Source organism: Mobula birostris, chromosome 3 (assembly GCF_030028105.1).
Source record: "Mobula birostris isolate sMobBir1 chromosome 3, sMobBir1.hap1, whole genome shotgun sequence".
In the NCBI taxonomy this organism is placed as follows: domain Eukaryota; kingdom Metazoa; phylum Chordata; class Chondrichthyes; order Myliobatiformes; family Myliobatidae; genus Mobula; species Mobula birostris.
Genome location: NC_092372.1, coordinates 223656595 through 223669124, shown reverse-complemented (window position 1 = coordinate 223669124; position 12530 = coordinate 223656595). Strand labels below are relative to the sequence as shown.

Sequence of the window (12530 nt, the reverse complement as noted above, 5' to 3'; positions counted from 1 at the left end):
AGTAGGCTTATTCAGAAAGTCAGAAGGCATGGGATCCAGGGAAGGTTGGCCAGGTGGATTCAGAATTGGCTTGCCTGCAGAAGGCAGAGGGTGGTGGTGGAGGGAGTACATTCAGATTGGAGGGTTGTGACTAGTGGTGTCCCACAAGGATCTGTTCTGGGACCTCTACTTTTCGTGATTTTTATTAACTACCTGGATGTGGGGGTAGAAGGGTGGGTTGGCAAGTTTGCAGACGACACAAAGGTTGGTGGTGTTGTAGATAGTGTAGAGGATTGTTAAAGATTGCAGAGAGACATTGATAGGATGCAGAAGTGGGCTGAGAAGTGGCAGATGGAGTTCAACCCAGAGAAGTGTGAGGTGGTACACTTTGGAAGGACAAGCTCCAAGGCAGAGTACAAAGTAAATGGCAGGATACTTGGTAGTGTGGAGGAACAGAGGGATCTGGGGGTACATGTCCACAGATCCCTGAAAGTTGCCTGACAGGTAGATAGGGTAGTTAAGAAAGCTTATGGGATGTTAGCTTTCATAAGTCGAAGGATAGAGTTTAAGAGTTGCGAGGTAATGATGCAGCTCTATAGAACTCTGGTTAGGCCACACTTGGAGTGGTTGGTGCATGGAAGGCAGTGCCTGAGACAGTGGTGGAGCCAGATACACTAGTGAAATTTAAGAGACTACTAGACAGGTATATGGAGGAATTTAAGGTAGGGGGTTATATGGGAGGCAGGGTTTAAGGGTCGACACAACATTGTGGGCTGAAGGGCCTGTACTGTGCTGTACTATTCTATGTTCAGTCTGGCAGTCCTAGTCCTGATGTTCCTGTACCTTCTCAGCCCACCTCGTTCATGCTAACCCTGACGCCATTTCACTCTAAACCCATTTGCCCTCTTAATCTAATTCACTGGGTTTGTGAGACGTGACCTACCCTGCACACAGTCATGCTGACTCCTCCTAATCTGACCCTGCCTTTCCACATGAACATAAATCCTGTCACTCAGAATCTTCTCCAACTACGTCCTCCTGTCTGAGGAACAAATTTACCCCCGAAAATGGTCTGCACCATCAAAGTGCCAGAGACCTAAGCCATTTTTAGGGAAAAAAAGTAAGTAGCTATTACTGAAGGGGATTAGCAAGTGAAAAGAGTTAGGGTTCGCAATTTCTTCTCCAACAAACATGGCACGGTAGTGTAATGGTTAGCACAACAATTCACAGCACCACTGTCTGTAAGGATTTGTATATTCTCCTTGTGACTGCATGGGCTTCCTTCAGGTGTTCTGGTTTCCTCCCACATTCCAAAGATGTAGAAGTTTGTGGGCACGTTATGTAGATACCGGCGACACTTGCGAGCTGCCCACAGTACTTCTTTGGATTGTGTTGGTCATTGATGCAAATGATGTATTTCACTGTATGTTTCGATGTACGTATGACAAATAAAACTAACCTCATCTATCCCACCTTTGGTGTAAGGCTCATCAGCCTCCACTTTCGGGGCTTTACCCCTACTTCAAAAGTTCAAAGTAAATTTATTATCAAAGTATGTATAGGTCAGCATATACCTGAGATTTCTTTTTATGTGGGAGTTCACAGTAAATTCAAAGAAACACTTTAGAATCAGTGAAAACAGGACATGAAGGGTCATGGGGAGAAGGCAGGAGATTGGAGCCGAGAGGAAAATTTGATCAGCCATGATGAAATGCTGGAGCATGCTTGATGACCTAATTCTGCTCTATACCTTATGGTCTTATGGTAGTAGCGGGAAGAGAGCCGGGCCTGGATGGTGGGGGTCCTTGATGACGGATGCTGCTTTCTTGTGGCAGCGTTCAATCTAGATGTGCTCAACGGTGGGGGCGGGCCTTTCAAGAGATGGATTGGGCTGTATTCACTACCTTTTGTAGGCTTTTCCATTCCTGGGCATTGGTGTTTCCATACCAGCCCATGATGCAACTACCGGGCATTTATATAAGTTTGTCAAAGTTTTAGGTGACATGCCCAATCTGCGCAAACATTGAAGAAAGTAGAGGTACTCCTATGCCTTCTTTGTAACGGTCCTTACAGAACAGTCCCAGGACAGATCCTGTATTTGTGTTGAACAATGGGACAATACCTAGCCATCTCCTGGTCATCTGATATCTCACCCATCGAAAACTATGATGCAGAATTCTCCATCCCAGACATAGCAATGTCCTCCTCTGCTGTCAGGCTATGGGGATTTATCCACCTTCATGTGCTCCTATGTTTCCTTCCTGATGCAGGCCTATAGCACTGTGCTGCAGTATTCCTGCACCAGGCTTATTAATGCAATGCCACTCCAGCCTTGCATATCACTGTGGAACAACTGAATCACAAAGTGGTGAAATGACAGGGATAAGACACCTTGGGTCTGTAACCACTCAGTTGATTTCAGCTGGATCCCAACTACCTTCCATGGCTCCTTAAATTCTTTCATTTCAGACACACATCCACCTCCCTTTTGAATGCTACAGTTGAATTTCCACCTTTTCTTCCATCTCCAACAACCAGACTTTAACACCTATGGTGTGAACTAATCACATATATCATTCCTACTCTAGGCATTAGACCCATTAGACATACTGTCGGAGCAAAATCAGACTATTCGGCCCATCGACCCTGTTCCGCCATTCCATCATAGCTGATTTATTATCCCTCTCAGCCCTTTTCCTGCTTTCTCCCTGTAACTTTAGACACTCGTACCAAATAAGAACCTGACAAGCTCCACCTTAAATATACCAAATGACTTGACGTCCACAGCCATCTATGGCAATGAATTCCACAGAATCACCACCCTCTGCTTAGCTAAAGAAATTCCTCTTAACCTCTGTTCTAAAGAAACATCCTTGTATTCTAAAAACGCAAACAACAGGAATTCTGCAGATGCTGGAAATTCAAGCAACACACATAATAGTTGCTGGTGAACGCAGCAGGCCAGGCAGCATCTCTAGGAAGAGGTGCAGTCGACGTTTCAGGCCGAGACCCTTCGTCAGGACTAACGAAGGGTCTCGGCCTGAAACGTCGACTGCACCTCTTCCTAGAGATGCTGCCTGGCCTGCTGTGTTCACCAGCAACTTTTATGTGTGATCCTTGTATTCTGCGGCTTTGCCCTCTGGTCCTAGACTCCCCATTACAGGAAGCATTCTCGCCACGTCTACTCTAGCTAGGCCTGTCAATATTTGATATGTTTCTCTGCGACCCTTCCTCACTCTTCTAAACTCCAGCGAGTGCAGACCCAGTGCCATCAAGCACTCCTCGTACATTAACCCTTTCATTACTGGGATCTTTCTTCTGAACCTCCTCTGGACCCTTTCCAATGCCATCACAACCTTTCTTAGATGAGGTGACCAAAACTTCCCAATTCTCCAATTGCAGTCTGACCAAAAAACTCTCAGTATTACAACCTTGCTTTTATATTTCAGTTCTCTCAAAATGAATGCTAACATGTCTTATAATAGAACACCAGTGTGTGCTTTGTAGTGTCTGCTCCAATGGGTTAGACCAGCACTTGGTTGCTGGTCCTACTTTCTTCTTAATCTGTCTTTTGTGATGACACTTTGACACCATTGAGTGATTATACTTGGCCATTGCAGAGAATAGCTGAGGGCAACTTATGTCACTGAAGATCAATGTTCCCACAAGGATGATGGTGACGGATTCCTTAGCAGTCTAATGATCGCCATCACTCAGATTCATTTTTATATCACAGATTTATTTTATTAACTTTTAACACATCTCTCAATCATTGCTGCTGGTTTCTGGATTACCAGTCCAGTAGTCATGACTCTAACCCTCTAGTTGAGCCCCATGTCCAGTCTCTGCACTGTAGATTTTTGTTATTCTGTTCTGCTCTTCTCCCTCGTTTATGTAGTCCTGATTTCATAGAGTTACAGAACACTTCAACGCAGAATCAGGCCCTTCAGCCCATCTAGTCTGTGCCAAGCCATTAGTCTACCTAGTCCCATTGACCTGCACCTGGACCATGACCCTCCATCCTCCTCTCTTCCATATACCTATCCAACTTTCTTTTATGTGTTGAAATTGATTCCACATCCACTGGCAGCTTGTTCCACACACTCAAAACCCTCTGAGTGATGAAGTTCCCCCTCATGTTCCCTTAAAAGTTTTACCTTTTACCCTTAACCCATGACCTCTAGTTCTAGTCTCACCCAACCTCAGTGGAAAAAGCCTGCTTGCATTTACCCCTTTTATATCCCTCATAAGTTTGTATACCTCTAACAAATCTCCCCTCAATCTTCTACATTCCAGGCCTAACCTATTCAACCTTTCCCTATAAATCAGGTCCTCAAATCCCAGCAAAATCCTTGCAAATCTTCTCTGCACTCTTTCATCTTTTCTATAGGTATGTGACCAAACCTGCACACAATACTCCAAGTTAGATCTCACCAATGCCTTATACAATTTGAACATAACATCCCAACTCCAGTACTCAGTACTTTGATTTTTGAAGACCAATGGGCCAAGAGCTTTCTTTCTACTATCTACCTGTGGCACCACTTTCAAGGAATTGTGAATCTGTATTCCCAGATCCCCCTGTTCTATCACACACCTCAGTGCCCTACTGCTCATTGCATAAGACCTACCCTAGTTAGTCTTCCCAAGTGCAACACTTTACACTTGTCTGTATTAAATTCCATTGTCCATTTTTCCATATGGACTAGATCCTGCTGCAAGATTTGATAGTCTTCCTCATTGTTCACTACACCCCAAATCTTGATGTCACCCACAAATTTGCTGATCCAGTTTACCACACCTTTCCCCTTATCACCTCCTTTACTTATCACACCCCAGCACTGGTGATCTTTATACTCCTGCTTATCTCCTTCCAGTATCTGCCTCAGCCTTCACCTTACCCTCTCTACACACGGCTCCATTTTCTTTTTCTTTGTTGCCTGCCTCCCATCTATCAGCCACTTTACCCGTCCCGCTCCCCTACCTAGCTCCATCTGCCATTCATCCTTCAACCTCCCTAGCTCCACCAATTACCCACCACCCCCTCCCCATCACACCCCTCATCATTCCCTCCCTGTGCTGGCCATCTCCCCTCTCTGCACTCCGTCCTGTTGTAGGGCTTTGACGTGAAACTTCGACATTTCAGAATCAGGTTTATTATCATTGAGGAAAAAGAGAAAATCTGCAGATCCTGAAAATCTTGGCCCTGTATTCTTTTCCATAAATGCTGCCTGGTCTGCTGAGTTCCTCCAGCATTTTGTGTGTTGCTTATTATCATTGAGTGTACGTTCATGGTCTTCTGCTACTGTGGCCCATCAAAGCATTGTGCATTCAGAGATGCTGTTCTACACACCACCGTTGGCAATGTATGGATATTTGAGTTACTGTCTCCTTTCTGTCAGCATGAACTAGTCTGGCCATTCTCCTCTGACCTCTCTCATTAACAAGGTATTTTTACCCACAGAACTGCCACTCATGATTTTTTTTGCTTTTTTACACCTTTCTCTGTAAATCCCAGAGACTATTGTGTGTGAAAATCCCAGGAGATCAGTAGTTTCTGAGGTGCTCAAACTACCCTGTCTGGCACCAATGATACTGGATGGCAAATTTTTTTGAAAGTGTTGCTCCCTCAGAGATGTTTTGTGGTTATGATAGGCCACTTGAAGCTGAATACAATTATAATTTCAGACTACCTGTATCATGTAGAAATTTAGAGAAACAAGAAATTAATTTTTATTGACTATAATGCATCTAATTGCATAACTGTGCTGACACTTTGCATTAGTCCAATTAAGCTAAAAATGTTTTGTTGATGATTTTCATTTGTACTCAGTGTCTGAGGCTTTTCGCTTAAGTGTCCAACAATAATTAGCCAGCATTTCACCATGCTTGAAACTGACAACCCAAGATTTGCAGGGAAGAAGTCTAAATTTGAATGCAGAAAAAAAATCTTTAGTGACATATTGCACTTCATATGTCTTGTGTGCTTGAAGCATGTTGTCAACATATAGTTTGGTGCTCTGTAATTGCCAAGGACATTTTCATCAAAAACCTTGAATGCCTTCCGTGTGATTTTCTCCGGTCCCACGTGAAGTTCTTCAAATTGCCTGTCATTGTTGACCTGTTTGATTTGTGGACCAGCAAAAATGCCTTCCTTAATTTTGGCATTAGTTATTCTGGGAAACATCTGTATCAAATATCGAAATCTTTCAAGGAAATTTTTGTGTTTTGTGACTGCAGATTCCATCCTTGCAGTCTTAAATCTAGTAATTCTGCTTCCGAATCAAGTTTATTATCACCGGTATGTGACGTGAAATTTGTTAACTTAGCAGCAGCAGTTCAATGCAATACATAATTCAGCAGAGAGAAAAAAAAAATAAAATAAAACATACTAATAAATAAACAAGTAAATCAATTATGTGTATTGACTAGATTTTTTAAATGTGCAAAAAACAGAAATACTGTATATTAAAAAAAGTGAGGTAGTGTCCAAAGCTTCAATGTCCATTTAGGAATCAGGTGGCAGAGGGGAAAAAGCTGTTCCTGAATCTCTGAGTGTGTGCCTTCAGGCTTCTGTATCTCCTACCTGATGGTAACAGTGAGAAAAGGGCATGCCCTGGGTGCTGGAGGTCCTTAATAATGGATGCTGCCTTTCTGAGACACCGCTCCCTAAAGATGTCCTGGGTACTTTGTAGGCTAGTTGGTTTGTTGTTCGTCCATCGTTGACGTCGATGAGGACCTCGACACCATTATGATGGTGTCGAGACTAGCGCGTGGTTTGTATTTAAGTGTGGGAGAGTTGTGCAGCGTCAGCCTCGCTCTCTCTTCCCAATTCCCGTCTGGATCCTGTGGCAAGACAGAGTCTAGACGGCTGGAGATGGGACTAGGTGCAGTGGATGACCAGGACGTCGTCTGTGTCTTGTCCTGCTCTACACGTTCCACGATGCTTGCAGAGACCGCCTTCTTGACCGTTGGACCTTCCATAGGTCTCATCCGCTCAATCCGCCGGAGTCTGTCTTCACATGCTGGGATAGACGACTCCCTATCACACCGAGGGTTTGAGACCCATCGGCTACCCTCACCTGGTTTAGCCGGCTTGTCGAAGCCGTTGCCTGGGGTGTGGCCGCTGTCGCATGCAAACAGCTATGGGGAGCCACAGGTGAGAGCTGAGTGCCAGGTGGGGACCAAAGGTGGACTAACCGCCCTGAAAAGGACGCGACATGTTCCCCCACCAGAGGTGCTACCCCTCCCTGACACCCCATACACCCCTAGTACCCAAGATGGAGCTGACTAGATTTACAACCCTCTGCAGCTTCTTTCAGTTCTGTGCAGTAGCCCCTCCATACCAGACAGTGATGCAGCCTGTCAGAATGGTACATCTATAGAAGTTTTTGAGTGTATTTGTTGACACACCAAATCTCTTCAAACTCCTAATAAAGTATAGCCACTGTCTTGCCTTCTTTATAACTACATTGATATGTTGGGACCAGATTAGATCCTCAGAGATCTTGACACTGAGGAACTTGAAGCTGCTCACTCTCTCCACTTCTGATCTCTCTATGAGGATTGGTATGCACTCCTTCGTCTTACCCTTCCTGAAGTCCACAATCAGCTCTTTTGTCTTTCTGACGTTGAGTGCCAGGTTGTTGCTGTGGCACCACACCACTAGTTGACATATCTCATTCCTGTACGCTCTCTCGTCACAACCTGAAATTCTACCAACAATGGTTGTATCATCAGCAAACTTATAGATGGCATTTGAGCTATGCCAAGCCACACAGTCATGTGTACACAGAGAGCAGAGCCTTTGACCAACCCAAGTCTCTGACCAGGTTACTTAACTCAGATTGAGTTATCAGATGAGGCTCACTCGACATAAGGTGTTCAAGTTCTGTATCAGTATCAGTGTCGTTTTCCATTCCTGACTTGTGCATCACGACATCTTCATTTGCCTCCTCTAGACTCCATGTCTCTGGTGGCTTCAGTACTGGAAGACTATCATCATGTGCCGCAGGTCTCATGGCTGAAGAGAGATTGGGGTATTCAATGGATTTCTTGTCCTGAGTATATAAACCAGATACACATGTCAGACAGAAGTTGCAGTCTGTCACATGATCCTTCTGCTCTCGTCATGTCATCGGGACAGCAAATGGCATTGACTTCCGAGCACATCTAAGCCAAGCTCTAAGATCGACAGCGCATTCTGCGCAACAAATGTGAGGAGCCCAGGCTTTGTCTTAGTCGCCAAGTTTACACCCAAAGTAGAACTCACAGGATTTCTTAAAAAGAGGAGTCATGCTCCATCTTTGAGACTTAAGCTTATACTCACCACAAATATAACAGAAAGTATCACTGCTGTTGCAACATTGGGAGATATTTTACTATTACAGCACTCCTGAAAATACAATTACTTTATTATAATGAGTACACACAATATGCTATGCGCTTAGAGCATTCACATCAATGTGATCACAAACTGATATACGTGCAAACACAATGCTCAGAACAGCCTTTTTAAAACCTGCCCTGCCATGCAGCATCTGCCCTGCCTAAGCATGCCTGGACAAGACAGAAAACTTTTCAGCTTACATTCTGGGCATCATTTTAATTGACCTGAATTATGAATTGAAATAACAAAAATAGGCAATTTCATTGTGATTTTCATGATCAACAGCCCAAAATCCATAAGGTACACCCAAAAGTAATCAGGAAGCAAAATCTTTGTTTTCCAGTGTAATTATTCCACATTGAAATTCACTTAGATTGCATTTCTTCCCCAACCTGGTGTTTGGTCTGAACAACAACTGAACGTCCTGACAATGTTCACGTGCTTTTTCACATTGAGTTGCTGCTAGGTGATTGGCTGATTAGATATTTGCATTAACAAGCAGATATACAGGAGTAACTAATAAAATGGTCAGTGCATGTATGTCATGAAATTTGTTGTTTTATAGCAGCAATACATAAAAAATACTACAAGTTACCATAAGAAATATTTTTAAAATCATTAGTGAACAATTAGTAACATACAAAATTGATAAATTATATATTAAAAACGAATAATAAGGTAGTGTTCGTGGGTTCATGGACCATTCAGAAATCTGATGGCAGAGGGGAAGAAACTGTTTCTGAATTTTTGAGTATGGGTCTTCAAGCTTCTGTACCTCCTCCCTGACGGTGGTAATGAGTTCCTCCCAGGGACGCTTATGAGGATAGGTTGAGCGAGCAAGGGCTTTTCTCTTTGGAGCAAATTAAGATGAGACTTGACATGATAAAAGTGTACAAGATGATAAGAGGCAAATATCGAGTGGATAGCCAGACATTTTCTCAGGATGAAAATGGTGAATATGAGGGAACATCATTTTAAGGTGGTTGCAGGAAAGTATAGGGGCTGTCAGAGGTAGGTTTTTTTTACACAGAAAGTGGTGTGTGTTTAGAACGTGCTGCCAGGGTGTTGGTAGAGGCAGATACAATTGGGACATAGATAGGCACATGGGTGACAGGAAAATGGAGGGCTATGTGGGAGGGAATGCTTAGATTGATCTTAGAGAAGGTTCAAAGGTCAGCACAACATCATGGGACGAAGGGCCAGTAGTGTGCAGTAATGTTCTGTGTTCAATGCTGCTTATGCCATTGAATTTGTCCAGCCGGTTGTTTATTGCTCCAGAATAAAGGAACCATTGCTGTTTGTTTTGTATCCCCACAGGGTCTCCGTAAACCAAGTGCAGATGAGATCAGACATGCCACCAATGCCGTTTTCTGCCCCTCCATGTTCGGCAGCTCCCTGGAAGAGATCATGAACATGCAGAATGAGCATTACACAGACCGACAGCTACCGTGGGTGCAAACCCGGCTCTCAGAGGAGGTGCTGAAGCTCAATGGAGCACAGACTGAGGGCATCTTCAGGTAGCTTTTTGTGGCTCCACTAACCCGTTTGTTCATTTCAAACTTGTCTTTGGATTCGTTTATTGTCATATACCTCAGGGTGCAATAAAATTCCTTACTCAAATGAGTCTACATGGTAATAATATTTATTTTAATTAGAGTTACAACTTCCAGCACCCAACAGCCCCCAATTTAACCCTAATCTAATCACAGTCCAAATTACAATGACCAATTAGCTTACTAACCGGTATATCTTTGGACTGTGGGAGGAAATCAGAGCTCACAGAGGAAATCACACATTCACAGGGAGGACGTTCAAACTCCTTACAGAGGACACCAGGTTTAAATTTCAAACTCCAATACTCTGAGCTGTAATAGCGTCACACTATCGCTACCGTGACACCCAATAGTTATTCTGTGTAATAAATTCAGAAATAACTAGAGCAACACTGCAAAAATAGTAACACTATGTGAAGACGTACAAGGAGAAATACTAAAGTGATGCGTAGTGGTTAGTGTAACGCTTTACAGCACCAGCGTCACAAGTTCAATTCCACCACAGTCTGTAAGGAGTTTGTACATTTTCCCTATGACCACATGGGTTTCCTCCAAGTGCTCCAATTTCCTCCCTCATTCCAAAGATGTATGGGTTAAGATTACCTATTTTATTCAGAGATACAGCACGGAGTTGGCCCTCCTCTTAGTAAGTAGAGGCGATGCTATGTTGGCACTGGAAGCATGGCGACACTTGTGGACTGTCCCCAGTACAATCCTCGGTCTGTGTTGGTCATTGATGCAAACAACACATTTCACTGTACGTTTCCGTGTTCTCGTGTACATGTGACAAATAAGGCTAATGATTAAAACAGAAAGGTAGGATGAAGGGTTCAAGAATATAGTAGTGCCACTGGGAAAGGGATGTGAAAGAGGTAACTGTTCAGAAGTCTTACAGCACTGGGGAAAGAACTGCATCTAAACTCCGTCACTTGGATTCCCTTGGCAATCCTCCCAGCACATGGGCCATGAACAGAGGGACTGGTGGAGGCTGTGCAATCTCCTGACTCTGCTCCACCACGAACTGAGGCTACGTCCACACTAGACCGGATAATTTTGAAAACACAGGTTTTGAGTAAAAACGACAGGTGTCCACACCAGGCATTTTTCAAAATATCTCTGTCCATGTTAAAATGGATATTTGGGCGAATCTATTCCTACTGGCATGCGCAAACACATCTACAGAAAACAAGCGAAGAGGAAACGGTATAATATTTACGTTTCCGCGGCGGGGTTGTACTATTTCTATTGGTCAAAAACTAGAGTACCAACAACAACAGCGAAAGAAAGTTTACAACAATGTCTTCGAGGAATATAAAGAATACCTCTGCTGGAAAAAGCAGACCGGACTTCTTCATTTAGACAGACAATGAAGTTGAGCTGTTTCTGCGAGTTACAAACGACGACAAAGTCAGCAAAGCAGTGGAGAACGTGGAGATGTTTAACTCCAAACAAGCTATTAACGTAGACAATAAAGTAAACAACACACACATGAAGCTGTCCTCTACCCAAGATCAACAAGAGAGTGGAATCTTCTGCCGCCAGACTTACGCAGTATTTCTGACATTAATAATTTTAAAAATAGACTCAATCAAATCAATTTAGGGGATCTAGTCAAAAAAGCTCACTTTACAATTTAATTCTCACGCCGTTCACACAAACTGCGCGTTATAACAGCCGTCCGGCAGTGCTTGCGCAGTACCAAGCAGAAGCAGAAAAAGCATTGTTGTTCTGGTGGTATTATGACAGCATTTTTAATTCTCTCCATTTACCCTGTCCACACTACGACGCGCAACAGTCGTTTTCAAATTTACACACTCTGGAGAGTGTTTTAGAAAAGCTCCGTTTTCGGGGGATGAAAACGCCATTTCAATGTGGACGGAGGGTCAAAATGAAGAGAAAAAGCTTTGTTTTCAAACTTATCCGGTGTAGTATGGACGTAGCCTTAGACTATGGCTGATCAATCTCCGACCTAAGATAGCTACCACTATTGATTTAGAGCTGTAATATTCCGAGACTAAGCATCTCTTCCCGATGTACGTTTGCAGTGGGGGTTAGAGCACACGGACAGGAGAGATAGCTCTGCTGATTTTGGTTAAAGCCATTGAAGGTTATCAGGACAACTTGGATAACGTTTCAAATGAGCCTCCTCCAACCCCTCTTCACCTAACCCCATCATCACACCCAAGTTCAAATTCACTGACCAAATGAAGAGAATAATCGACTGAGATAAGAACTAATCAAGGTGTGGGATGTCAAAGAACTAGTACTGTCCATTTTCCAATATCCGTTTACAAAAGACATACCTTTAATGTATTTGATCTGTGGACCTACTCAATCGACATTATTCTGGCTTCCGAAATGTATAATTTCATAATATTCCACATATTATATGAGATCCCAGCACACCAAACATTCAATGGTATTTGCAAAGTTTTATAGGTATTACCAGAGTAGCTGTCTACGCAACACAGAGTTTCTCCAAGCCTCATGCCAACAAAACTTTTCACGTGCCATCTTGGGCATGCATTCCGTAGGGTGGCCACCCCTGCTCTAAACTAAGCCCCTCATGTTGGGACTCCCCCAGCATGGGGAAAAGACTGTTACCATCC

General features: G+C 43.5%; 1 protein-coding gene across 1 annotated transcript in view; it reads left to right on the top strand.

The window, feature by feature from the left end:
* arhgap39 (Rho GTPase activating protein 39) overlaps positions 1-12530 on the top strand; it is a 682545-nt gene that overhangs the window by 633128 nt on the left and 36887 nt on the right. Inside the window, 1 exon segment of the mRNA XM_072252088.1 lies at positions 9686-9885. Within this exon segment, the coding sequence (XP_072108189.1) occupies positions 9686-9885 (200 nt within the window).